Genomic DNA, 24241 nt, shown 5'->3' on the forward strand with positions numbered 1-24241 from the left:
AGCAAAAGAAAAGGAGAATCTGACATACAGAAGAGACAAATAATGCTAAAGAAAGAAAGCAGTACTATGAAGCATGGTGAAGGGTTACAAAATCTGTCAGAAAGAATAAAAATGAGCCAATGAAAAAAAAAACAAAGAGCACTCATTGAGAACCTTGATGCGAGCGGAATGGGCATGAAAATAAGAGATGACAAGAATGGATTTCAAGCAAGATCACATATGTATGAGAACAATAATGGTGTCCTTGTCACAAAAAAACAGTTGGGTCATTGACAAATGGGCTGAATACTTTGAGGAGTTCCTAAATAAAACTGAAGATGGAGACAAAGGAAAATATGAACAGCCACCAACACTATAAACCTACCAACACTATAAACTCACCAACTCTAATTTAAACATCAGAAATAAAAAAATGAGAAGCACCAGGAGAGGACCAAATTTACAAGAGCTAATAAAAATGGAGGAAAAAAACTGAATTCACAATAAGACTAACCAATATCAAGAATTTTGGAAGAAGTAATACAAACAGATTGAAAGCAGCACTCATAACATAAATACAAACTAAAAAAAATGTCAAGAAAACAATGTACTAGTACATCAACTTAAATTGCTTATGATGGTATCAAAAGGAAATATCTCTATGAAATACTGAACAACTTAACAAGACTTCTGCATATGAAATTAAACAACTCAATTTTACAGTGATAACATATAGATCTAAAACACACAAAAAAAAATATTTTAAAATTAAAAAAACACAACAATCATTCAAAAAGACCTGAATCAAACATTTTTAAAATTGTCCTAAACTTTTTTTTTTTCCATATAATTGCCCAAAACTTGTTTTTTTTCATTCTGAAGGAAGTTACATTTTTGTAGAATAAAATTTCAGTATATTTAAGGCTGCTCAAATGTCTTCATTTATTCATTTCATTGACAGTCTGTGGATAGGTTAAAAACAAAATTTAGTGATATCAAAGACTCTAATAAAAGCAATTTATTTTAATTAAAAAAAACAACAAAAAAAAAAACATAAAATATACTTTAAAAAAAAACAAAGCTTATATTTAAGTGTGATTGTATCAGTTAGTTTGGATCAGTCATGTAATTATATGAATGGCCAAGACATAGTAAATCTGTGCGATTAGAAATATTTTTACCAATTGTTTTTGTTTAGCTTTCTCAATGCGCTATGATCCTATCACTTGTTTGGACCTGTTGTGAAAGGGGGAGGGACGAAGGAGGTATCTTGGTGAATGATTACATGATTGTTATTTAAATGCATAAAAATAATTTTCACTGATGCCTCAGGAGTTCTGAGGGGGACTAATTCAACTTATACTTATCTGTCAAGTATGATTTCTTTTTTTTGCTCAAGATACCCAACAAAATAATTAATTACGGTAGCAATAGTTAATTAACTAATTGGTTAATTTTTTAAAATTGATTCTTGCGTTCTCATGTAAAAGAAATAATTTTGCAAAATTTCAGCTTGACCAGAGATTAGGTGTACGAGAAAAAATGTGTACAAACTTTTTACCCTACAGACAGATGGAGTGAGTGTAAAAAAAAATAACATATAAATGACATCACATTTAATTTTCTATAGAGGAGCATTAATTGGATGGGTACTTGGTCATGTGGTACACACTCTGAACAGATGTCATGATGGTCCTATGCACAAACCTGGCCCATCCCCATGTCATCCTGTAAGATTGGACTAGGATATCAAAATAATGTTTTGATGTAGAATGCAATTTTTCTGTTTGTTTGCACTAAATTATTTTTGTCAATGTATATTTTTTTCCACCTCATCTTAAGGAATAAATGTTTTGAGATGACTGGGCATTTTGTAAAGAACTCTTTCTATACTATAAAATCATAGAATTGAATAGCTCTTTTTTATATACAAATACACACACAATAATATGTAGTGGAACATGTAGCCGTCTAGAAACCATCATAAAAAGGGCATCAAAAATTACACTCACAACATTGCCACATTTAAAGGAACTTTTTGAACAAAAGTGTCTAAGGAAAATCGAAAAAATCTTGGAAGACAACAGCCACCCGCTCCATCAGAACTACGTCAGGTCGTCGTGAAGTGGGCGACAACTGTCAATCAAAACAAGAACAGAGGGGTACAAAAACTCGTGCGTACCTCACTCGGTCAGACTATATCAATGCCACTCGTTGATCAGGAAACATGAATAGGACCAAGATGCCTGTGTATAGTCGCTGAATGAACTTTCTATGTTGTGTCTGTTGTATTTATGTGTATGTTTCTGTTATGTTGTCTTTATATGAGAAAAAGAGTCCTTGTAATCACAACAAATTTCCATTAGGATCAATAAAGCAGTCTTAGTATTTCTTCAGATTGTGGCATATAAAAATAGTAGCATGTTTATATAAAACTTGAAAGACTTTACAAATATTGTTAAATCACTCACAGTTTGGCAAGCCATATTAATATAAACTGGATCAGTTTCAGTTGGGCATTTGGAACCATTAAGCTGTGGAATGTTCAAACAAGAAAATCAAAGAATGGAGATTAATTCACTGAACAAACTTTTAGAGAACTCTATCCTATAAAATCATAAAAAATGATAACTTCACTTTGTGCACAAACACAGTATTATGTAGGATTTTTTTTTTATATTAGCCTGAGGCAAATACAATTATAAAAAACAGCATGTTGATAAACTTGAAATAAGACTTTACAAATATTGTTAAATCACTTACAGTTTGGTCAGCAACACAGGTAGAGGTTCGACTAACAGTTGCAGTTTGACTCTCTGAAGTCTTGGGCTGGAACTGGAATGGTCAAATAAAAAATTTGAGATCACAAACACTCTAATAAAAAAGACAGTCATTTTAACAATAAAATAACATAAAAACTGGACAGCCATTAAGAACACTATCTATCCTATAAGATTATTAAAAAAAAAAAATCAACTACTTTACACAAACACACATATTACCCTATAGGAACTTTTTTATAATAGTTTGTAGCATATAGAAATAATAAATATAGCAAAAAATGATAAATTTAAAATTAGGATTTTTAAACATGACTCACAATTCGGACAGCATTGTTTGTAGGTATTTTATAGATGATTTCAATAAAGCACTCTGAAGATTTGGGCTGGATCTGGTGTTGTCAAACAAAAAAAAAATAGAGAGCTCAAACATTCTAATAAAAAAAAACACAGTCATTTTAATAATAAAAAAAAAACTTGAAATATAGAAATAATAAAATAGCATGTTGATGATAAGCTTAAAATAAGACTAGAAATATTGTTAAATCACTCACAGTTTGGCAAGCCATATTAATATAAACTGAATCTGTTTCAGTTTGGTCAGCAATACGGGTGGAGGTTCTATTAATAGTTATAGTTAGGCCCTCTGAAGTCTTGGGCTGGAACAAGAATGGTCAAACAAAAAATTTGAAATCACAAACACTCTAATAAAAAAAAGACCTCATTTTAACAATAAAAATACATGAAAACTGGAGCTCAAACATTCTAATAACAAAAACACAGTCATTTTAATAATAAAAAAACAACTTTAAAACTCATTTAAGAACTCTACCCTATAAAATCATAGAAAATTATAAATCTACTTTATGCACATATTTGCAGTATCAATTTTATTATATAAGTTTGTAATATATATATAGAAATAACAAGATTACAAAGAGAGTTTGTGTGATCCCCCATTGAAGTCACCAATGGACCAGGAATATTTAAGCCATAGTCTTGTTTTGATCGTTAAAATTAATAAAATTGTAAAAAAATAATTTGGCTTTTTTTCCACAAACAGGACAACTCTTCATCTTTGATAAAACTCTTCTGGAATAAGTAGAGTAGAGATCCAACTGATCACCTTAAAACAGAATGGAAACCTCCCAGACAGTGTCTGTGGCACCTGGTGCGGTAGCTCAGGGTGTCATCCCTTCCCATCAACTTTCTTCAAATATGTTCCAATAAACACTATTGCTGGTTAGTTCTTTTTGTGGAACAAATACAGTGAGATGATTACCTACTATTATTGATTTTTACTCAAATGTAAAATGAGTCTCAATTCTTTTATAAAATCCCAGTTTATGACATTTATTCTACTCAAAAGCAGCTATTTCTTATCATTTATGGAATCTAAAATTAAAAAGAAGGGGGGGGGGGCAAATATTGGCTGTTCTAAGCTAACTTTGTACAGATCTAGATCTAGTATTTCACAGCCTACAATTCTGTGGGGTTGATAAAATACCTTTAAATATCCCTATGCACATTAAAAAATAACTTTATGAAGCTGCTTACAGATCTAGATCTATTCTAGATCTGAATTAGATTTTTTTTACATGCAAGTGAGAAGGGCAAAGGTTTTCATTGAAGAAATATTGGTTGAGCTTAATCTCTCTTTTAACATGATAAAGGGAATCAAACTGATGTTCCCTAACTTGCAGAATGTATCTTCTGTGGTAGCTACTGGAATAGTCACTAGCGACTATCTAGGTTCCATTACTTATGAAGGCCTAAATTCAAATAATGAAATCAGGGGCATTTTAGGCAGACTCAATTACTTTTTTTATATTAGAAACAAGTTCAATGACTAATTAAAATTATCTGCCTGAAAAACAAATATTTAAAATGTTTGTTATTAGTGATTGTAGAGGATGCTTTCATAGCTAACTCTGCAAAAAAAGTCTGGAAGAAGAAAATCTGAATGATATAAAATATTTCCAGTGTTTGGATACCTTGTAAAGAAATTGCCTATAAACAAAACTTTTTTTTTACAAAACTAGATGTCACTGATCCAGCTAAGCAAACCATTACATCTGGTTTAAGTCTATATTCACTTGTAACAAAAATTCTCATTCTTTTTTAATAAAGTTTCTGTTGCTGCTATTATGGAATGTGAAGTACCGTACACAAGAGGCATTAGGATCAGTAAATCATTGCCAAGTGACAAGAACATTTTCATTCTAACATTTTCTAGAAAAGTCTAAGACAAAGACTGCAAGTGTAAATATTTTGAAAAATGTACAGAATGTCTTATGTAACTTTATGCTGTGTTTAGGATTGCTGCCCTTTGTGTATGTTATGTGCTTGAATGATTTAATTTTAGTCTATCCTGAGTATATTTCTTGATATTTAGGAAAATACACATTTTCTTCTTAAAATACACATTTCCAGGTCTGGGAATACACAATTCCCTTTTGGCATGTAAGCATCTCTGCATATACAAACATTAAAAACAGAGTGTTGATAAACTTGAAATTAGACGTTATTAACATTGTTAAATAACTCACAGTTTGGTCAGCAATAATGGTTGGGATGCTTTCAGTTAGGCTCTCCGAAGTTTCAGGCTGGATCTGGTGTGGTCAAACAAAAAACAAAAAATAGAGCTCAAACGCTCTAATAAAAAAAAAAGTCCCCTTTATATTAAATAAAAAACTTGAAAAACTGAAAAATCCTAGAAAATAATAAATCTACTTTATGCACATACACAGTATTAACATTTTTATATTAGCTTGTGATATATAGAAAAAATAAAAACAGCATGTTGATAAACTTGAAATTAGACTTTATTAAATGACTCACACTTAGGTCAGAAATACTTGTAGCATTTAGTTAGGTCCTCTGAAGTCTTGGGCTGGAACTGTAATGGTCAAATAAAAAATTTGAAATAACAAACACTCTAATTTAAAAAATAAAAACAACATGAAAACAACTGAATGTTAAATGTTGTTAAAAACCTCAATGAATTGGATGGCTACTTTGTCTAGTTATAAAAACATATTGACTAATAATGTAGTCAATAATAATGTAATCTTTTTTTATACTATAATTTCTTTTTTAATGCTTGCTTGGCCAGTAATTTTTCTAAAAAAAAAACTTTCAAAAACCAAATAAATATATACTAACTAAAGTAGGGCAGAAAAGCGCTTGGTTTCTGAACCAGGGATCCTGGGTTCAAATTCTGTTGAAGGCTGGGAATTTTAATTTCGGGATCTTTGGGCACCTCTGAGTCCACCCAACTCTACTGGCTACCTGACATTAGTTGGGGAAAAGTAAATGCGGTTGGTCGTTGTGCTGGCCACTTGACACCCTCATTGACCGTAGGCCACAAAAAGATGACCTTAACATCATCTGCCCTATAGACCGCAAGGTCTGAAAGGGAAACTTTGTAGTCTAGTGATAAGTGCTCTGGATTGCTGTAATGATGGTTGCTACATCAAACCCACCTAACGGCGGTCATTACCTTGCCATCCTGTAGAAGGTTTGGACTAGGATTTAATAATCTTCATTTCTGATGTAGTACCCAAACTACAAAAACAGTAAAAAAAAATAAAAAATTTAGTTCAATCTTCCTCCATTGTCTGGTGTGAATTTAAACTGCCTATACAAGTTTTGCTTTATGTCTTGGATGTGAAAGTTTGTTAGTTAAAAAAAGTAAAAGGTTTGCAATAGCATTTTTTAAAATATCTTTTTTTTTCAGTTCTTTTTAGGGATCTAATGTCTGGAGATTAATTAAATGGTCGCCCTGTAAAGAACTTTTTTTATCCTATTGAGGATTTTCATACATGGCAGAACAACTAAATAGCTAAGTGTACAAAAAGAAGGAAGTTTTGATCAGTTTTTGTTTTTTAAAATGTATAAGTACTTTTTAATGCAGCAGAATGAAATTTTCTTAATTTTTCTGCTTGTAGCAAAAAATAATGTCAATATGGAAGGACATGTAGACTTCACTCTATTACTTAAAAGTATTTAAAACGAGGGGATCTAACGTAAGATAATGTAATTAATATATTGTTAAAATTATATTTTAATCCTTTTTTTTAGAGTTGGCAACGGTAATATCCAATTAAGCATTCTTGACATTGTTTATTTATTATAAAAAATTGTCAATAAATTGTTAGAAAACTAATAGCTCTACTTTCTACAGGCACAAACAGCCTTACCAGTATACATTTCTTTGCACCATAGAGAGATAATGAAAGCAATAAACTTGAAATAAGACTGTTCAAATACTATTTAATGACTTACGGTCTAATATCCTGTATATATTACTGAGTCATAAACATGGTTTTCTTCTGTACTGTTTGCCTATGGAATGAAAAAAAATCTAATAAAATTTTAACAAGTTAAATATAAAAACATTTTTCTTAAAAAGGCATGCATCTCAAATAGCCTCTGAAAACCAGACCTTGGACCTGGTCTAACTATTTATCACTAACAGGAGAAGGGGAAAAGACGAGTACTGACACTTAAGCAAGTAAGATTTGGGTAGGGAGGGGCTAATTAGCCTGGCTGGTTACCCACATGGAGAGGGTGGCATCATTCCATCCAGGATTAAGGCATAAGCTTCATCTCACTTCCATAAGATGATCCATTATCATTTCTCAATTTAAAGAGGCCATACATATGGTTGACAGAATCAATGTAGGCAATGACCAGTTGAAAATTCTTTTAATAAGAACTCTTTTTTCATCTCTAAACTTTTCACATGATGAATCTTCCCCCCCCCTCCCTCTCATTGCAATTCTTATATGTTTGTGGAATACAGAAATTAAATAGTAAATAATGTTGCTACAAAATTTTAAATGGTATTTAAATACTTACAATCTCTATTTCTTCAGCAGCATTGGAGGTGCAGACCACAGCATTGCTTTGAATACTGAAAGAATAAGACCATTTTAAAATTGTTAAAAAAAAAAAAACAATAAGAAAAATGTTTAGTGTTAGTGTTGTGCTGGCCACATGACACCCTATTTGTTAACTGTTGGCCAAAGAAACAGATGACCTAAACATCATCTGCACTATAGATTGCTAGGACTGAAAGGGAAACTTTACTTACTCTTTTTTTAAATTGCCATACAGGGTTTTCATTATACTTGTTTTCTTCAAGGGGAGATAATATGGGACACTTCAAGAAAGATGTTTGACATCCCATAAGGATGCAAACTGTGAGCAAGTAGAATTCCATTTATTGAGTATGAGTAATTATTGAGTACTTATCTTCTCTATAAAGTAACATCTGTCTCTGGACACAAAAAAAAATATCCTTATTAAATTATTTCATCTAATAAGAGAAGAGACAATTCTCCACACTTTATAATGTCTTATATTTTGATGTTATTGTTCTCACATCATTATCTATATGTAACTATACCGGCAACTCTTGCTAAATCTAGTAAATCTAAAATAACCAAGTAAGTTAAAGCTAAAATAGCTACACATCTTAAGACTACAGAAATAAACTTTCTAAGTATTCAAAATAAATCACCAGCTTTAGGAATTTTATTATAAAACGAATGGCAGGAACAGAAACTTTGACAAAATCAGACAATTTAAGTTAGAAAATTCTAATTGGTACTATGAAATTTTTTGTACAAAATTTGACATAATCGTAGATGAGTTCTTTTAAGCCATATAAAATATAAAAAGCACAGTAGTAGCATAAGAAATTACTTCATAATATGGAGTACACAGATCATCACACTCTAGAAAGAACTATGTTACCAATTATCAGAACTGAAATTAAAACATAAAAATGTTGTTTTTTTTAAATTATGGGTGGATGCAGTCATTATGACATTAATGGGAAAATATTGACCATAGACCAACATAAAACTTTAGGATATGAATGAACCATTTAAGTTCGTACCAAATTAAAAAAAAAAAAAAAAACAGCTAGACTAAACAACATCAGAGAAATTAAGCACTGGTTAAGTGTGTGTGTGTGTATTTCATGTTTGATATTGTTAGGTTTGTTTCATCTATTTTGTTATTGTAATACTTCTGAGGTAGGCTATTGTGGTCAAATTGAATTTCCTTTCTCTCAGACTAATACAATTATTCTATAGTATCTTACAGACATGAACTAGTGGTAGATTATGACATTATAGAAATTAACATTAATTAGTACATGGATACACATACAAGAATGTACTTATCTTCTCTATAAAGTAACATCTGTAATTTATAAGATAAGATCTCTGGACTATCTGACAATGATGTCAATAATATATATTTTCAAATAAAAGCAGTTATGACTTAAAGAAATTTAAGTCATGTGAAACTCGACTAATAGGTCTTTTTGATGGATTCAGGATTTCCTGCTAGGTAGAGAACTAACTGGAGTAATGGCAATGTCTTTGATTCCCAAGATTAAGGATGAGTGCTGTGTAATAATATGAAGACTCCAAATCTACATCAATAACATTTAACTCAAGATTAGTATAAGAAACAGTGTTAGGCACACAACTGTTTCAAATGTTCTTAAATGATCTCCTTAATTATAGAACAATATAAACAACACAATATGACAACATGCTGAATTTTTACATTATGGAACTAGATACCTGAATCAACTAAGAAAACCAAAGTCTTAGCTAGTTTAGATTAACTAAGAAAATGAAGCCATAGCTTAACCATACATACACATAGGATATAACTATCTTCTTTTTTGAAAGAATGTCTGTAATATATATGATGTCAAATGAAGCTCAGAAGATTATAATAATATGTGAGATGATTATTTTTTTTACAAGGAAAAATTTATTAGATTATGCAATATTTAATTTTTGTAAACCAAATATTCTTTGAATTTACAGATGACAAAAAAAATGTTAAAAAGAAGATAATCTTGCTAAATACATCTGTCTATCTACCAACCCATTTTTATATTTGCTAATTGCATTTGACAAACAACATGAAAATAGTGCAAATAAATGTGAACATCATAAAGGCCATCTGTTTCTGTGGCCTATGGTTATCGAAGGTGTCATGTGGCCAGCACAATGACCAACCATCTCTACTTTTCCCCAACTAATGTCAGGCACCCATTATAGCTGGGTGGACTCAGAGGCGCTCGAAGATCCAGAAATTAAAAATCCCAGTCTTCACCAGGATTTGAACCCTGGACCCTGGTTCAGAAGCCAAGAGCTTTACCGCTCAGCCACCATGCCTCCAAATATGTCATTGTACATTGTTCAAATTATCCATGCATAAGTTAGGTTTGCAAAAAAAAGAAACATTAAAAAAATAAATCAATTCTTACCTAAATTGAACAGCTGTTGAGGAGCCTGAGAAATGAAAAAAATGAAACAATATTGAAAGAATCTTTTTTGTTGTTATAAAATTGGTTTCAACTAAAGTAACAGTGAAAATATATTGTGAATTTGTTTACCGGTACTTAAAGTTTATTTATAACTATAATTTTTTTTAACAAACAGTAACTAATAAAAATCAAACAAATCTTACATTACTAAAACAGTTAGAGACAAAAGGGCTGCCACAAAGTTTTAAAAGTAATGTAAAAATGTAAGTAATGCATATAAATATGTAAGTGCCTCTCCTGGGGAGATAGCGTCTCCAATCAGGAGTTTTGAATTTGGCCTAAATATTTAGTGTTTTTGCTTTATAGAAACTTGAAACAGAACATTATGCTAGTTTAGACATTTCACCTAGATGCATGTTTAATATTTAAAGAAAGGGAACAGACTAAAAGCGCTGTCACATCTTTTTTTAAGCACATTTAAGGCCATGGTGAAATAAGTTTTTCAATAGCATTTCTAGTTTCTGAGACATTAGCATGACAATAAGCACAAAAGGCAGCTTTTCAATATTGGTGCTGTTAAAAATGTACATGAATGGCTGACTTATGAAACAGAAGGTATTGATATACCAAAATTCGTGAATGATTTAGCTAACTTAAACAATGCTGTCCCGCATGTCCCGGGACATGTTCTACGTCAAAATGAATTACGCACACCAAGAGTTGCGATAACATGGAAGCCAAAACGAGGAAAGCGCAAACAGGGACGTCCTCGTATTACCTGGCGACACACCTTCATGGAGGACCTCAGAACAGTGGACACCAGGTGGGAGGAGGCTTCAGACATTGCCTGTGACAGATCATTATGGAGACAGCTTGCCGCCCAATGTGCCGAACGGCGCGGGAGGACCTAAGTCTAAGTAAGTAAACAATGCTAGGAGGATTCTATCAGCTTTGAAGATATAGGATGATGAATATGTTGTATTTTCCAGCCAGCTTTTTGCCCTGAGCTCTTTTGCGGTCTGTACCAAGGAAGAATAGCATAATTTGTTGTTTTTTTCAGCTGGTTTTGCTGGGTTAATGTGGGCCTGGTTTAGAGTTTTATAAAGATGGGAGTAGTGTCTACAAAGGGGTGGGTTTATTTATGCCCAAATAGTAATCATCTTCTTTTTTGAAGTACCGTCTGTATTATATTATTAAAGTACCAAACATGGGAAACATAAAAAAGATGAGAAAGTTGGTTTAAAAATCAAAACAAATGTAGCTTATAATCCTTTAAATACAAAAAATAATTTCTTCGTAACCGACATTGAATACTCTTTTCCAAATGTAAATTAAAATGCCAGTACAAACCAATGCGACAGCAATCAAGAAAGTTGAGCAAATTGAAATGACCATTAGGATTTTTTTTTCCATTGAGCCTAAGAGAAAAAAAAAACAAAAACAATATTATAATTATGAAAAACATTTAAAAAAAAGTAAAGTAAAAAAATAATAATTCCGAAATCACAATATTTGTCTTAAAATCTCAACCAATCTATAATACTCTTCTAAAAACCAATTGTCAGAGAAGTACTACACTGTTGCTATTAATGACTGTGGTGTGTCAGTGGTGTGTACTTATATTATTCTGGCACCAAGTCTTTTTGTGTGCTGACTCCTAAAACACAATTTTGCTGCTGTATTGCTTTTAGTTATAGACTCTTGTTCTCACTATGATGAATGTTGGTTTGATGGCTCTATAATGCTACCTTACACACTTTTGCTGCTGTATTGCTTTTTGTTATAGACCCTTATTCTCACTATGATGAATGTTGGTTTTGTGGCTCTGTAATGCTATCAGAGATACATATTGGAAATCACACACTTACGGTGGTGCAGGAATTCACATATTTGGGAACAACAATAGCCAGCAACCTAGATTTAGACACTGAGCTGACAAAAAGAATAGGAAAGGCTTCTGCAGCAATGGCAAAACTCTCCAAGCATGTGTGGGAAAATACCAAATTGACTACGGTAACAAAAATCCTTGTCTACAATGCCTGCATTCTGAGCACACTTCTTTATGGCAGTGAGAGCTGGGCAACTTACATGCGTCAAGAACACAGATTAAATAGCTTCCACCTACGCCGCCTGCGACACATAATGTGCATCTCCTGGAGGGATCATGTCACCAACCAGGAAGTTTTGACACAGGCCAACATGCATAGCATCTATGCTCTCCTTAAACAGAGAAGACTATGCTGGCTCAGTCATGTCACTCGCATGTCAGATGGAAGAATTCCTAAAGACATGTTACACGCTGAGCTTGCAGAGGGAGCCAGACCCAAGGGCCGCCCAATACTAACCTACAGAGCAAGACATGAGAGCCACGGGCATCGACCAAAGTGTGTAGGAGGAGATAGCCCAAGACCGGACAGCATGGAGACAGATTGTACATGCCGGTACAAACTTTGCCGAATGCTAAAGAAACAAAGCTGCGTCAGTCAATAGAAAGAAAAAGAAATCTGCCCTGTCAGCTAGCCCTAGGACAGATGTATATACATGCATGAACTGTGGCAAACTCTGCCGCTCTAGAATTGGCTTGATCAGTCACTCCAGATTCCGCACCATCTCAAGACATAACTAAAGCCAGTGACTCATCTGGGCACATCCATTGTCTTCTGAGACAGAAAGAGCTATATATATAATGCAATCTTGCAGTACTGTTGGTTTTGTGGTTCTATGTTTCTGTTGTGTTGTCTTTATATGAGAAACGAGTCCTTGTAATCACAACAAATTTCCGTAAGGATCAATAAAGCAGTCTTAGTCTTAGTCTATAATGCTATCTTGCAGTACTGTTGGTTTTGTGGCTCTATAGTGCTATCTTGCAGTACTGTTGGCTTACCCTTGTTTAATGTGAGTATGCAAACTGTTACTACAATCTTGCAGCAGTTTTGATGCCATAGTTCTGTACAATAGTATTGCAAGGATATTGCCTTTGCCTCTCTAAAGGGACTGAACTTTAGGCTTGTATTGGAACTAGAGGTGGCTCATGTTTGTTATTTTTATTATCATGTTACTATCTAAAAAAGGAATGTGAGTCCGTATCATCCTTACTACTTCTGTGAAGAATGCTGTGAAAGGTACTCCCATTGTTTAAAGAGCATTTTATATAGTGATTCATTGTTAATACACTTTTACATATAGTGTGATACATTTGCATCACACATGAAAGTCACCACATGAGATATTACAATGAATTTGCTATCACCTTGTCCATGATTCATTATGAAGCATGAATGTGTACTAGAATTTCCGGGGTCTAAGAAAATAAGGTAAGGCTTAAAAATAAAAAGATCACTGTGAAAATTAGAACATTAGATTAAACATTGCACATTTTATTTTTCTGGTTTACTACATAGATTTTGTAGATAAAAAGTAAAACATACCATCAGCATTAGTTGAATAGGTTGGGTCAGTGGTCTGGTTAAGTCTGGTTGTGTTTGAGGCTATGAACAAAGAAAGTGAATAATTGTGTTTTATTTTAAATCAAATATTATTTAATTATTTTTTTTTATAAGTTTGCATCATTACAAAGTTGAAACATTATGGCTTTCATTTTTCTAGCTTACTACAAAGACTTTGTAGATAAAAAGTAAAACATACCATCAGCATTAGTTGAATAAATTGGATTTGTAGTCTTGATAAGTCTAGTAGTTTTTGAGGCTATAAATAAAGAAATTGCATGTTTCTTAATCAATTTTTTTAACTATAAAAAATGTATTCCAAAATAACACTATTGGTGCAAATATCTTTTCAATAGTTTGCTACTGTTTTTATAATTTAGAGAAAAAGAATATAAGGTTCCAGTTTGTTAAAGGTTCTAATGTTTCAAATGCTTTTTTGCTATTGCCAGCTTTCAAGCAACTATCGCTTATACTTCGCTGGTCAAAGATTAATTTTTCTTTTGTTGACTTCATTTTTATGCATATTTCTTTGTTGGTTGAACTGCATTCTTCTGCCAGAAAGGGATTCACTTTTTTTTTGTTTTTAGTTCTCTACTTCCATTACATAAATCAAGGATGTTTGTGTAACCCATGGCTTAATTTTCCTTTGCTTTGTCCCTAGGATCTCAGAGGCTGACTTTTGCAATATTTTTCTGATAGTATCCATGAGTTAATATCCTCATGTACGGTTTAAGGTTGAGAGTTCAAATTTACTAATACTAGGTCTGGGTGGACACAGAGGCGCCCCGAAGATCCAGAAATTAAAAATCAAAGTCTTCACCAGCATTTAAGCTACAGGACCTGCGGTTCAGAAGCCAAGCACTCTATCACTCAGCCGCCACACTTCCATGGTCAAGCCAAGTCACCAATTCAAAAATCATAAAAAAAGATGTTGGATTTCTTTTCTTTCTAAATATCTTTGTGTTTGATGCTGTAGACCACCCTAAGGTCAATGTTAGTCAACAATCACAAAGAGGAGTGGCTCCACCAATGGGCATCAGGAAACACAGGCAGAGCCATGTACAGAGAAATGACTATGCCTAACAAACTGGACAGTATTAACTTCCTCCCCCGCAAAGAACAATCTACAATCTTCCAACTAAGAACAGGACACACACCACTATTAAATTACCACCTGAACAAAATAAACTCCACACAACTACCCCTTTGCAGACATTGCGCCCACCCCTTTGAAACCGTAAACTATATCCTCTTTGAATGCCCCTCCCTAATCCACCTTAGGCAGACCCTACTTCCACTACAGCCCAACATAACCAACACCCTTCACGGCAGTGCTGAACAGCTGAAGAAAACAGCACACTTTTTTTCCTTGGCACAGTCTGCAAAAGAGCTCACAGCTCAGCAGCAATAAAGCTGGCTAGAAGAAGAAGATGCTGTAGACCAAGGTAATCCATGTTTCTGTTTCAAGGGCCAACCTGTGAATGTTTGTATGTGGCTTGGACAGGAGAAGATTCAGAGGTAGAGCAAGAGAGGCAAGTTGGGGTTTTAGTGTGAGTTTTGTTTTGGACGTTTTCAGTGTTTGTAAATAATGTGATCAATGAGACTTGATACTTTACATGTATGTGTGTTGATCTGTACTATTTCAAGAGCATCACACACAAGTATTCAATTTTGTATTTCAGCTAAAAGTGAATTAAAGTATTTCCCTTGTTGTACTAATACAGTGATGCCCAAAACGCGGGCCAGATCCGGCCCGCGACGTGGTTCCATCCGGCCCACCGAAATGTCGGCACAAATTGTAGAAAAATCCACTAACCCCTCCCCCCCTAAAGAAAAGGTTGAAAAATGTCTCTTTCCCTACGTTAGGGCCCTCAATGTTTCTAACATTTGAGCGTTTATGAGATTGGACTCTTAATGTAGAATTTATAAAAACAGAAAGGACCTTTACTTTTTGGCAGAACCTGATAATAAGCCAATATATTTGAGTTGTAAATAAAGTAAAGAAACGCCATTATAAAACAAATTTGACGTCATTGGAATCAAAAGATTGTTTAAAACTACGTCTAGAGATAGGAAGATTAATGTTATTTACCAAAAAGAGTCAAGAATATGAGTCGTTGGAAAAGCTAGCTACACTGTCGCTCATATTTTTAGTAGAGAAATGATCCGAAGCATGAAAAAAAAAAAGACAATACTATCCCATCAATGAATGTAAGTGCTAGATCCACGGGTTTCGAATCAAATAGTTTCAGATCAATTTCAATTCATTTTCTGTACCTTTCCCTTATGTGGCCCGCAACACCAGTGTCGGAAATGAAAATGGCCCGCAGGTCGATTTATGTTGGGCATCACTGTACTAATATATTAACAAATGTTTTTACTTTTCAATAAAAAACAAGGGTGAAATTTGTATAACTGTATATCTATTTTTAAGTGTCACTGTATTCTTAAGTCTATTTACTTTACCATAAATAAAAACTTATTGGTGTGATTAATATCTCAACCAACCCATACCCTCATGTGTTGTTGTTTTAAACTTTTTATAAAAAGCCAGTCAAGGAATGTATTTTATAAAAAAAGCTAACTTATGTCTGTTTTAGAGAATACTTCCAGTTGGCCCCCTTCAGTTGTAGAGTGACTATGGTTCATCTCAAACACTTTTTCATGTAGCTGTGGAGCCCTATTTTGGAGAGACACTCCCGTCCACAAATATTGCAGGTTAAGATGACTTTCAATTAGGTGGTAGAGGAGCTGGCCATTTTTTCACATGGCATGCTTTTCTTCCAGAGCTGAGGCCCATGTTTTTTTGCTGTCCCTAGTGAAGGCTAAGGCTATGTCAATGGTCAGTATCTATGTTTGCTGATTTTAGGTCCCATTTTGTTACATCCATGTAAAGGAGGTGGGAGCGACCAGTTTTCAAACTCAAGTGGCCCACAGAGAATAATTTTCAGGATGCGATTGTCTTCCATCCGGCGAACATGTCCAAGCCAGCGCAGGTGGTGTTGTCTGAGGACTGTAAAGATACCTGTTCGTGCAAGAAGGATCTCTTTCTTTCCATGTGATTTTCAAGATTCTTAGGAGAGAGCGCAAATGGAATGAGTTTTGTTTTTTCTCTTGCTTTGCGTAGGTGGTCCACGACTCACTGCTGTACAATAGGTTACTCAGAACGCATGCCTTGTAGACCTCCATTTTAGTCGCTGTAGTGAGCTTCTAGTTTTCCCAAACTCTTGACTTGAGTCTAGCGAATGTTGAGGCAGTCTTCTGTAACCATTTCTCTTCTAGAGACAGGTCATCCTAAATTGTGGATCCAAGATAGCAGAATTCATTAACAGCATCCAGTTTGTTATCATCTATGAGGATGGAGGGTGATGTTGTAGCAGGTGGTGCCATAACATTTTTTTTCTTCATGCTAATTGTTAAGCCATACTCTTTACAGAGAATACTATATATATGTATATAATCTCACATACAAAATCTCAAGTAAATGTACAAAACTAAACTATATGAGTAATAAGATATTCACATAAAGACTGTACACAAAAATACCTTGGTCCTCCACATTTAGTTTGTTTTCTTCATTCACCGGAGAATTCACAAAGTAACATCGCAAGAAAGGTAAGAGCTTTGAGAATGTGTCCAGGTCCAGACTTGTGTTAACTGTAATCACTTCCTTGGTATTAACTGAAGGTCTTTCTTGATTCTGCAATGAAAACTTTTTTTTATAGATGTCTAATTAATACATTAATATGTGCATAAAATCATATTAATGTTTTCCTGGCTGAAGAATGAGCACTTATTGAATTCATCCTAGCAAATAGAATCAGAATTGTGCATATCTCTTTGTCTTTCTTAGTTTTATATAAGTTTGCTTTTTTTTTTTTTTTTTGTATATGAAGATTTTGGTTCAGTGTTTTATGTATAATTGCTACTTTAGTCTTCTATCCTGAAGGGTCTCTAAATTAAATGATTCTACTAATGGTGTTATTCTGACTAAATGTGAATATTGATTTGTTATGAATCTCACTGCACTATTTTGTGTCTCTTCTTGTTTCTAAATGTTTTTTTCTTAAGTTGAGGGGTCCCAAACAGAGGATGCATATTCTTTTAACCCTAATCAAGGATAAATAACATTTTAGTTTGTCTTTATTGGATTTGTAAAAAAAAAAATATATTTTAATAAAAACTTATTGCTTTGCTTGATTTTAAAAAATTTCCTCTATATGAGGTTCCATGATAATTTTTCATTTACTATAACACCTAGGTATTTGGAGTTTTTAGTCCATGTAACTGATTTACCTAGATGAAGATATGTGGTATTTATTTGTTTTAAATTTTTTATCACTCTTAATAACTGACATTTTTCTGGGTGGAAAGACATGCTCCAATTAGATTTCCATCTCTATAATTCATCTGCAAATAATCTGACAAATGCAACTAATGCAAATTGGTAATTCATTTATGTAAATTATACTAAGACTGTTCCTTGATGTACACATGAGTTGACTGTTAATGTTGGTTTAGAGCCATTTTAATATTACAGGAAATATTCAGGAAATCCTGAATCCATTGATGTAATGAACCAGTGATGTTTTATTTTAAAGGCTAGTTTCACTGATTTTGAGTTCCTAGCCATAGGGGATAGGATGAATAGAGCTGTTAAGAGTAAATCAGATAAGTGGAGGTGGAAATAAAACCTCTTAACATAATAAAACACAAGAATTAAAGAGGAGCTGAATCTAAAAAGTAGATTGTGTTGATAGCAAGAGGAAACTAGTGATTCTAATTGTAATTGGCCACTAGTCAGTGGCAGTAACCAATAAAAAAAAAATAGTTCACAGTGAAATAGCAAAGAAAACCTATCTTATATGTCTATGAAGACACTTAAGATTAATTCTGCAAGAAAATTCTCAATGTTACAAAAAATATCTAGACTTTTTTTTCTATACTATGTTGCTCTAAAGATGTTCAGGATGGGACAACATTAATTTCTGGTATTACATCTCCCGAGTACGCTATTCTGCCTCAACGTGGTACTTGAGTGGAAACGATCATTTGAGGAAGTGATCAGGCTAAAAGAATAGCAAAACAAACCTCCTGTGGGAGTGTTCAAGGGAATGCAAGAGCTTTCCCTTTGCACTGAGTGGAGTAGAAAGAGAGCTCACACGTCCCTGTCAATAATCCATGCGCCGCTCCCCAAGGGACAGTTACACTAATGGCGAGTCCTGCTCGGTTAGCTTGGCACAACAAAGGAAAGTGGCGGAGGTTTCTGGTGTACTCGGCCTTCGGCCAGATAAATTGGAAATAGCAATGCTTTACATAGGCATTGACTTGGATCTCTTCCAGACAGAATGGTTGTTCAAGCAGGCTTACAAGCCTAGAGCTTGAAGAGCCTTCAGCTAAGCTCTTTTGACAATCAAACAGTATTACATGTACCTATAAAGATGTTATTCATTGACCAAAACCTAGGCTAAAATGTCAACCAAAGTGTACTCACCATAACATTTTTCATACTTTCGCTCACTTTGGCTGCAACTAAATTTGGATTCAGTGATTTCAATCCTTGATTGTCTGTCAGGTCCAGTGAACATTGGAGAGATAGCTTACTTTTGGCATTTCCGCTAAGGGATATCTGAAAAACTAAAAAATGTTATATACAGTTAGGATACATATTTAGTAGAATATACAGTTAGGATACATATTTAGAAGAATAAAGAAATAATTTTGTGAATAGAAATCTCAAAACCAAAAGTGTAGCTAGAATGAAACTGAAGTTATAACAAACATAGGTTAGTCAGGAATAGTGTAGTGACACTTAAGACACTTAATCTTGGAGACTTAATGACATATTCCCCTGGTAAATAAATGTTTTAAAGTCTTATCTAGAATGCATAGTTGAGAACTTGCATGTGTGTTAAGCAGTCTTCATTTAAAGCACAATAAAACATGGTAAGATTTATTTATTTGTATGTAGATAAGTCTGAAAAATAATGTATTTAAAAAATTTTAAAATATCCAGCTTAGGGTCTAAAATTCTTGGTGACTAATATATAAAAAAAAAAAAATTTACCATAGTTTATATACTACAATGTATCTTAGTCATCAATAGCACTAAGATGAGTTTGCGCAGGAGGTCATTTCCAGCTCTGGCTGGATAACTGGCCATGTTTTACTCCAGCAAAGCATCATTGAAGGATAGTTGCCTAATTTAGGTATAGGATGGATTCCTTTACTGTCTAATGCTACAGTGTGTAGTAATATTATCAACACACACAACCTTGCATCACACCATTCTCTACAGAGAAATAAGCTGACAGGTCCCTATTAAAACTGATTTAACCTTTCGACCCACATGCGGTAGCTTCAGAATAGCAATGAATCTTGAAGGGCATCCGAGCTGAGATAGAATTCACCACCAGCCATCGTGACTCACTATATCTCACTGGTGAGATCGATAAAGTCGGCATACAAATCAGCTACCTGCATTTTTCCTGCATTTGATGCTAGACAAATATCATGTCAGATGTGTCTCTCCCAGCTCGAAATCCACACTGACTTGCAAAGAGCCTATACATGCTTTTCTAAAAAGCATATATCATATATTTGAAAAGATATTTATAGTGCCAAATACCTCCAAAAGTATCATTATTTAATTAGTTTAAAAAAAAAAAAGAATCTTTACAAAATTCATTTTTATACATCTAAAGGCAGACAAATGCTAAATTTTATACACATTGTATTGATTTATTATGATAAAAATTACTATAAGTATTGTTCTAAAAGGAAAAAATAAGTCCTATCTTAAAGGAAAAAAGTACATTTAATTATTTTTTTTTTAGCAAAATAGTTTATGTTAGTTTTAGAAACCAGTTACACAGAGACGCAGTACTTGTTACAATATACTGATAAATCACACTTCATTGAAATACACAAGACAGCACAATTTTTTATTTTAACACACACACACTTAAGGAACACTCCTTGTAACCATGTATTTTGCAAAGTTTCGGCTGTCAGAAAGTGTTGAATAGTGTTAGATACTTGATACTAGATAAATGTTCTCAGATCCAAATAGTCTGCACATAGACTGATTGATCTGATTTGTAACCGGTACACTGTTTTTACATTTTAGCTTTAAATGTTAAATCTCAGACATGCCTAACTAGAATATGGAATACTCAAATTCAGAAATAATTTAATTATAAATTAAAACTGTAGATGAAAACCTGCCATTTAAGTACGACCTATCAAAATTGTCCTCTTATTAAGTTTTTATAGATGCTCGAATATAGAAAAGATCTAGATCAAAGATCCGTGGGCTGTAAACTTTTTGTTTACCTACCTACCTTCTTTTATTTTATTTTTTCTATAAAATAGTAATTGTAGTGCCACCTTCTTTCCTGGACACATATAGGTCCAGAAAGGTTGTCATTGCCAGAAGTGGTAATGGATATTATATTTAATAAGCACGCCAATACCTATAAAATGTCGAAAACTAGTCCAAGAAGTGTGGCTTAGATGTTGAGCCAAGGGAAACTGTTTTCAATAAAAGGTCAAGGACGAAAGCAGGTAACTGGGTCTGAACCAGTAAGATTCAGGGAGGAGGGGCTCATTAACAATGGCTAGCTACCACCTAGGATTAATTCAAACTTCTGCAGCCTTGTAGCTATTCCAAAACATGAAAAAGCTGCCTGGCCATGTGGTATGTGTGCTGGATTGCCATTGGTCCAGAATTCATACCTGTTCACTGCCATCCCCATCATCTTGCAGAGATTTCACCTAGGAAGTAGATTATCTTCATTTATTTCAACTCTGAAGGAACATCTGAAACATGTAAAACAAAGGCTTTAGGAATCAATCATGAAAAAAAAATATCAGTGGATGATGACATCATCCCGACCATTGCTAATGCCCAGGCAGAAGCTTCACACCATGACAAATGAAGGGGGAAGTATAATTTAAATACATTTAATTCTAGAACCTATGATTAGTGAAGAAACAGCATATGGCGATCCAAACTAGTCTTGATCTAAGAATCTATAATTAAGCTCATCCATTGAAGTTCGATGATGTCTTTTGTCATCCAGGGGGCTGAGGGCTTTGCACTGGGGTTTTGAGCCTCCACATGTGGCTAGTGAGACCTTGGATGGCTGCCTGGTCGTGCGGTTTGCGCGCTGGACTGTTGTTCAGATTTATCGATGGTCCAGGGTTCAAACCCTGCCCGCTCCCATCCCCAATCATCCTGTGGGAGGTTTGGAATCTTCAACTCTGAAGGAACACCCAAAACATGTGAAACATTTTATAAACATGTGAGCCCGGAAAGTTTGGCTGCACAATGGGCAGGTTATTCCAGCTAGAGCTAGTGTCATTGGCCTTTGATTTTTTTCTCTGACGCTATTCTTCTCCCAGCAATGTTCTAGTGCCCCCTGCAATATGTGCACCAGTTTTATGTGCTTCTGTCTCCCTGGTGTCTGAGTCAAAGCTGAATGCTTTCAGAGAAGCTTTGAGGGTGTCACTGAAGTGTTTTCTTTGTCCACCTTGTGAGGGCTATCCTTCCCTTAATTGGCCATACAGGAGTCGTTTAGGGATGCTGCAGTCGTCTACTGCGCAGATGTGGCCTTCTCATCACAGCTGGGACTGCATTGGGATTGTGTGCATGCTTTGCAGGCCCGCTCTTTGAAGGACTTCAGTATCTGGTATCTTTTCTTGCCATTTAACATTCAGTATTTTTCTGAGATGGGTCATGTGGAAGTATATATATATATACTGTCCAGGTTTTTTAGGCATAGAGAACTGTCGGGAGGATGACAGCTCAATAAATCCCTAGCTTTGTGTATGTGGAGATAACCGTCTATTCCAAACATTTTAGACATTCTGAAATAGGATGCACTAGCATTGGCGATACATAGTTACTAATGATCTTTTGCAGATAATTTTCAGAGCAGGCATTTAGGGCACAGTTGTCAGCAAATAGCAAGTCCCTGATTACTGCTGATTTTTTTTTACTTTGCTTTGAGCCGCTTCGGGTTGTATAGGCCACCATCAAATCTGTATGTTGTATTTATCCCGCTTGTATCTCTATTTGTGAATGTATCTGTCAGCATAGCAGAAAACATAATATTGAACAGTGTGGGTGCTAGGAAACAACCTTGTTTTACCCCATATGATACTTTAAAGGGTTCTCCACTTTCCTGAACACAAGCCTTCATGCCATGAAGGCATGAATAATTAAGTAAATCTATATAGATCTACATCTTATCTAGACTATGTATACAAAATCTATAGATAGAGACACATTTCATATAAATTCCATATATATATGCTAGAACTAATTCATACAAGAGGTGCCTTTTCTTACCTAGTGACTATAATAGTGCCATTGATTAGAGAATGGAATGGGTTGCCTGAATCAGCCAGGAAAACCAAAGAGTTAGCAGAGTTTAAATTTAAGTCAATAATAATATTAGCATGTATGACTGTCAGACCTGTCACTATGACTAGTATGACTAGATTCTCTAGACTGTACAAATGAAAGGTGTAGGTTTTGAAGGTTTTTGAAGATGCCACTGAATGTAAGAAATGATCATTTATGATTTATGATGTCAATGATGAGTCATTGAGTGAATCATGATTGCATGAATGACAGTTCCAATGATTTTGAATTATTATATATTATATACTATTCAACTAGACATAGATTCTAGATCTAGATCTATTTCTACAGAGTCATTAGAGACTAGACCTCTACATTAAATTTAAATGTAATAAAAAAGTAATACCTTACATCAGTGGACATCACTAATATTTAATATGTAGATTTATATAATATTAATAATTAGATCTATATTGACTATATAAAGTATATAGACATATAGTAGAATAATTTTAGTAGATCTATTACTAGACTATTATAAATTATATTTTATATATTTACTTTAATATTACCTTTAGGCTTGGCTTATGCCGGCTTACAAGTCTTAAGTAACAAGTTAGTTATGCCTATGACTATGTCGCCTATAAGTAAGTAGTATGATAAGTATGAGCAGCCTATGCTTATTAAATTCATTTATTTTTTATATCTAGATCTAGAATTCTAGATCTATATTCTTATATAATAAATCATATTATATAAATTATATAATATATAGGGTAATTTCCTCCGCTTTTAGCAGCGGAGTCTAGACTAAAATCACTATATATTTGAAAAAAAAAATTAACTTACCTGCTATGTCACTATGTGTTGGTGTTGATTGATATTCTATAGCCAGACAATCGCACAAGGTGCATTCAATGTTTCGATAAACAATCACCGGTAAACGGAAGCTGTCCAGGTTAGCAGTAACTGAATAAGCACCAAGAACAATTACTAAACACGAGCTCCGATACTAATTTGTTAATTATTATAGCTAAATCTAAACGGGGTAAATACGCAGTGGTTATCAAACTGTTATATAGATCTAGATCTAGTAACTTCGTAGACAAAAAAAAAAAAATGTTTTCCCCATAATAGTCAGAAGTTTCCCGTCAGAAAGTCATTCTCATGTTACATGTATGAACATGTGACTGTGAGAGGGGCTGTTAATGTAAATGTAGGCACAAGCCCAAGCTATTGTGACAGTCATAAATACGATCATTCTCTTGGGTAGAATTTCGTATAGAAATCAAACTTTTCCGGCTTCAAACTTGTAGTAATAGGCTAAGTTAATAGATGATGTTCTGTTGTCACAGATTAATAA

The 24241-nt window shown here is 33.9% G+C and overlaps 1 protein-coding gene across 6 annotated transcripts; it reads right to left on the reverse strand.

Moving 5' to 3' along the window:
• Positions 1–3341: 3341 nt before the first annotated feature.
• LOC106057987 (uncharacterized) lies at positions 3342–23506 on the reverse strand. 6 transcript variants are annotated; one of them, XM_056025423.1, is made up of 13 exons: positions 22864–22949; positions 21246–21329; positions 19003–19145; positions 17055–17208; positions 13708–13767; positions 13491–13550; positions 11413–11480; positions 10063–10087; positions 7623–7677; positions 7047–7106; positions 5601–5658; positions 5309–5371; positions 3344–3418 (listed from the first exon to the last, which is right to left on the reverse strand). In XM_056025423.1, the coding sequence occupies exons 3-9, from the start codon at positions 19015–19017 to the stop codon at positions 7628–7630; spliced, it is 432 nt and encodes a 143-aa protein (XP_055881398.1). In that variant the 5' UTR covers positions 19018–19145; positions 21246–21329; positions 22864–22949; the 3' UTR covers positions 3344–3418; positions 5309–5371; positions 5601–5658; positions 7047–7106; positions 7623–7627. The 6 variants fall into 6 exon arrangements, with proteins under 6 accessions (XP_055881400.1, XP_055881398.1, XP_055881396.1 ...); XM_056025425.1 differs by lacking the exon at positions 5601–5658 and having other exon boundaries at positions 3342–3418; XM_056025421.1 differs by lacking the exons at positions 3344–3418; positions 5309–5371; positions 5601–5658; ... (2 more) ...; positions 10063–10087; positions 22864–22949 and adding an exon at positions 23451–23506 and having other exon boundaries at positions 11320–11480.
• Positions 23507–24241: the final 735 nt, after the last annotated feature.

The sequence above is a fragment of the Biomphalaria glabrata genome, chromosome 4 (assembly GCF_947242115.1).
Source record: "Biomphalaria glabrata chromosome 4, xgBioGlab47.1, whole genome shotgun sequence".
In the NCBI taxonomy this organism is placed as follows: Eukaryota; Metazoa; Mollusca; class Gastropoda; family Planorbidae; genus Biomphalaria; species Biomphalaria glabrata.

What these genes read in the sequence shown, in the direction of transcription:
- LOC106057987 (XM_056025421.1), bottom strand. An exon ending in TTATTCAACTAATGCTGATG is followed by an intron (nt 13,551 to 13,707) that starts GTATGTTTTACT and finishes CTTTGTTCATAG; the next exon opens with CCTCAAACACAACCAGACTT. An exon ending in CTATTCAACTAATGCTGATG is followed by an intron (nt 11,481 to 13,490) that starts GTATGTTTTACT and finishes TTTTTCTCTTAG; the next exon opens with GCTCAATGGAAAAAAAAATC.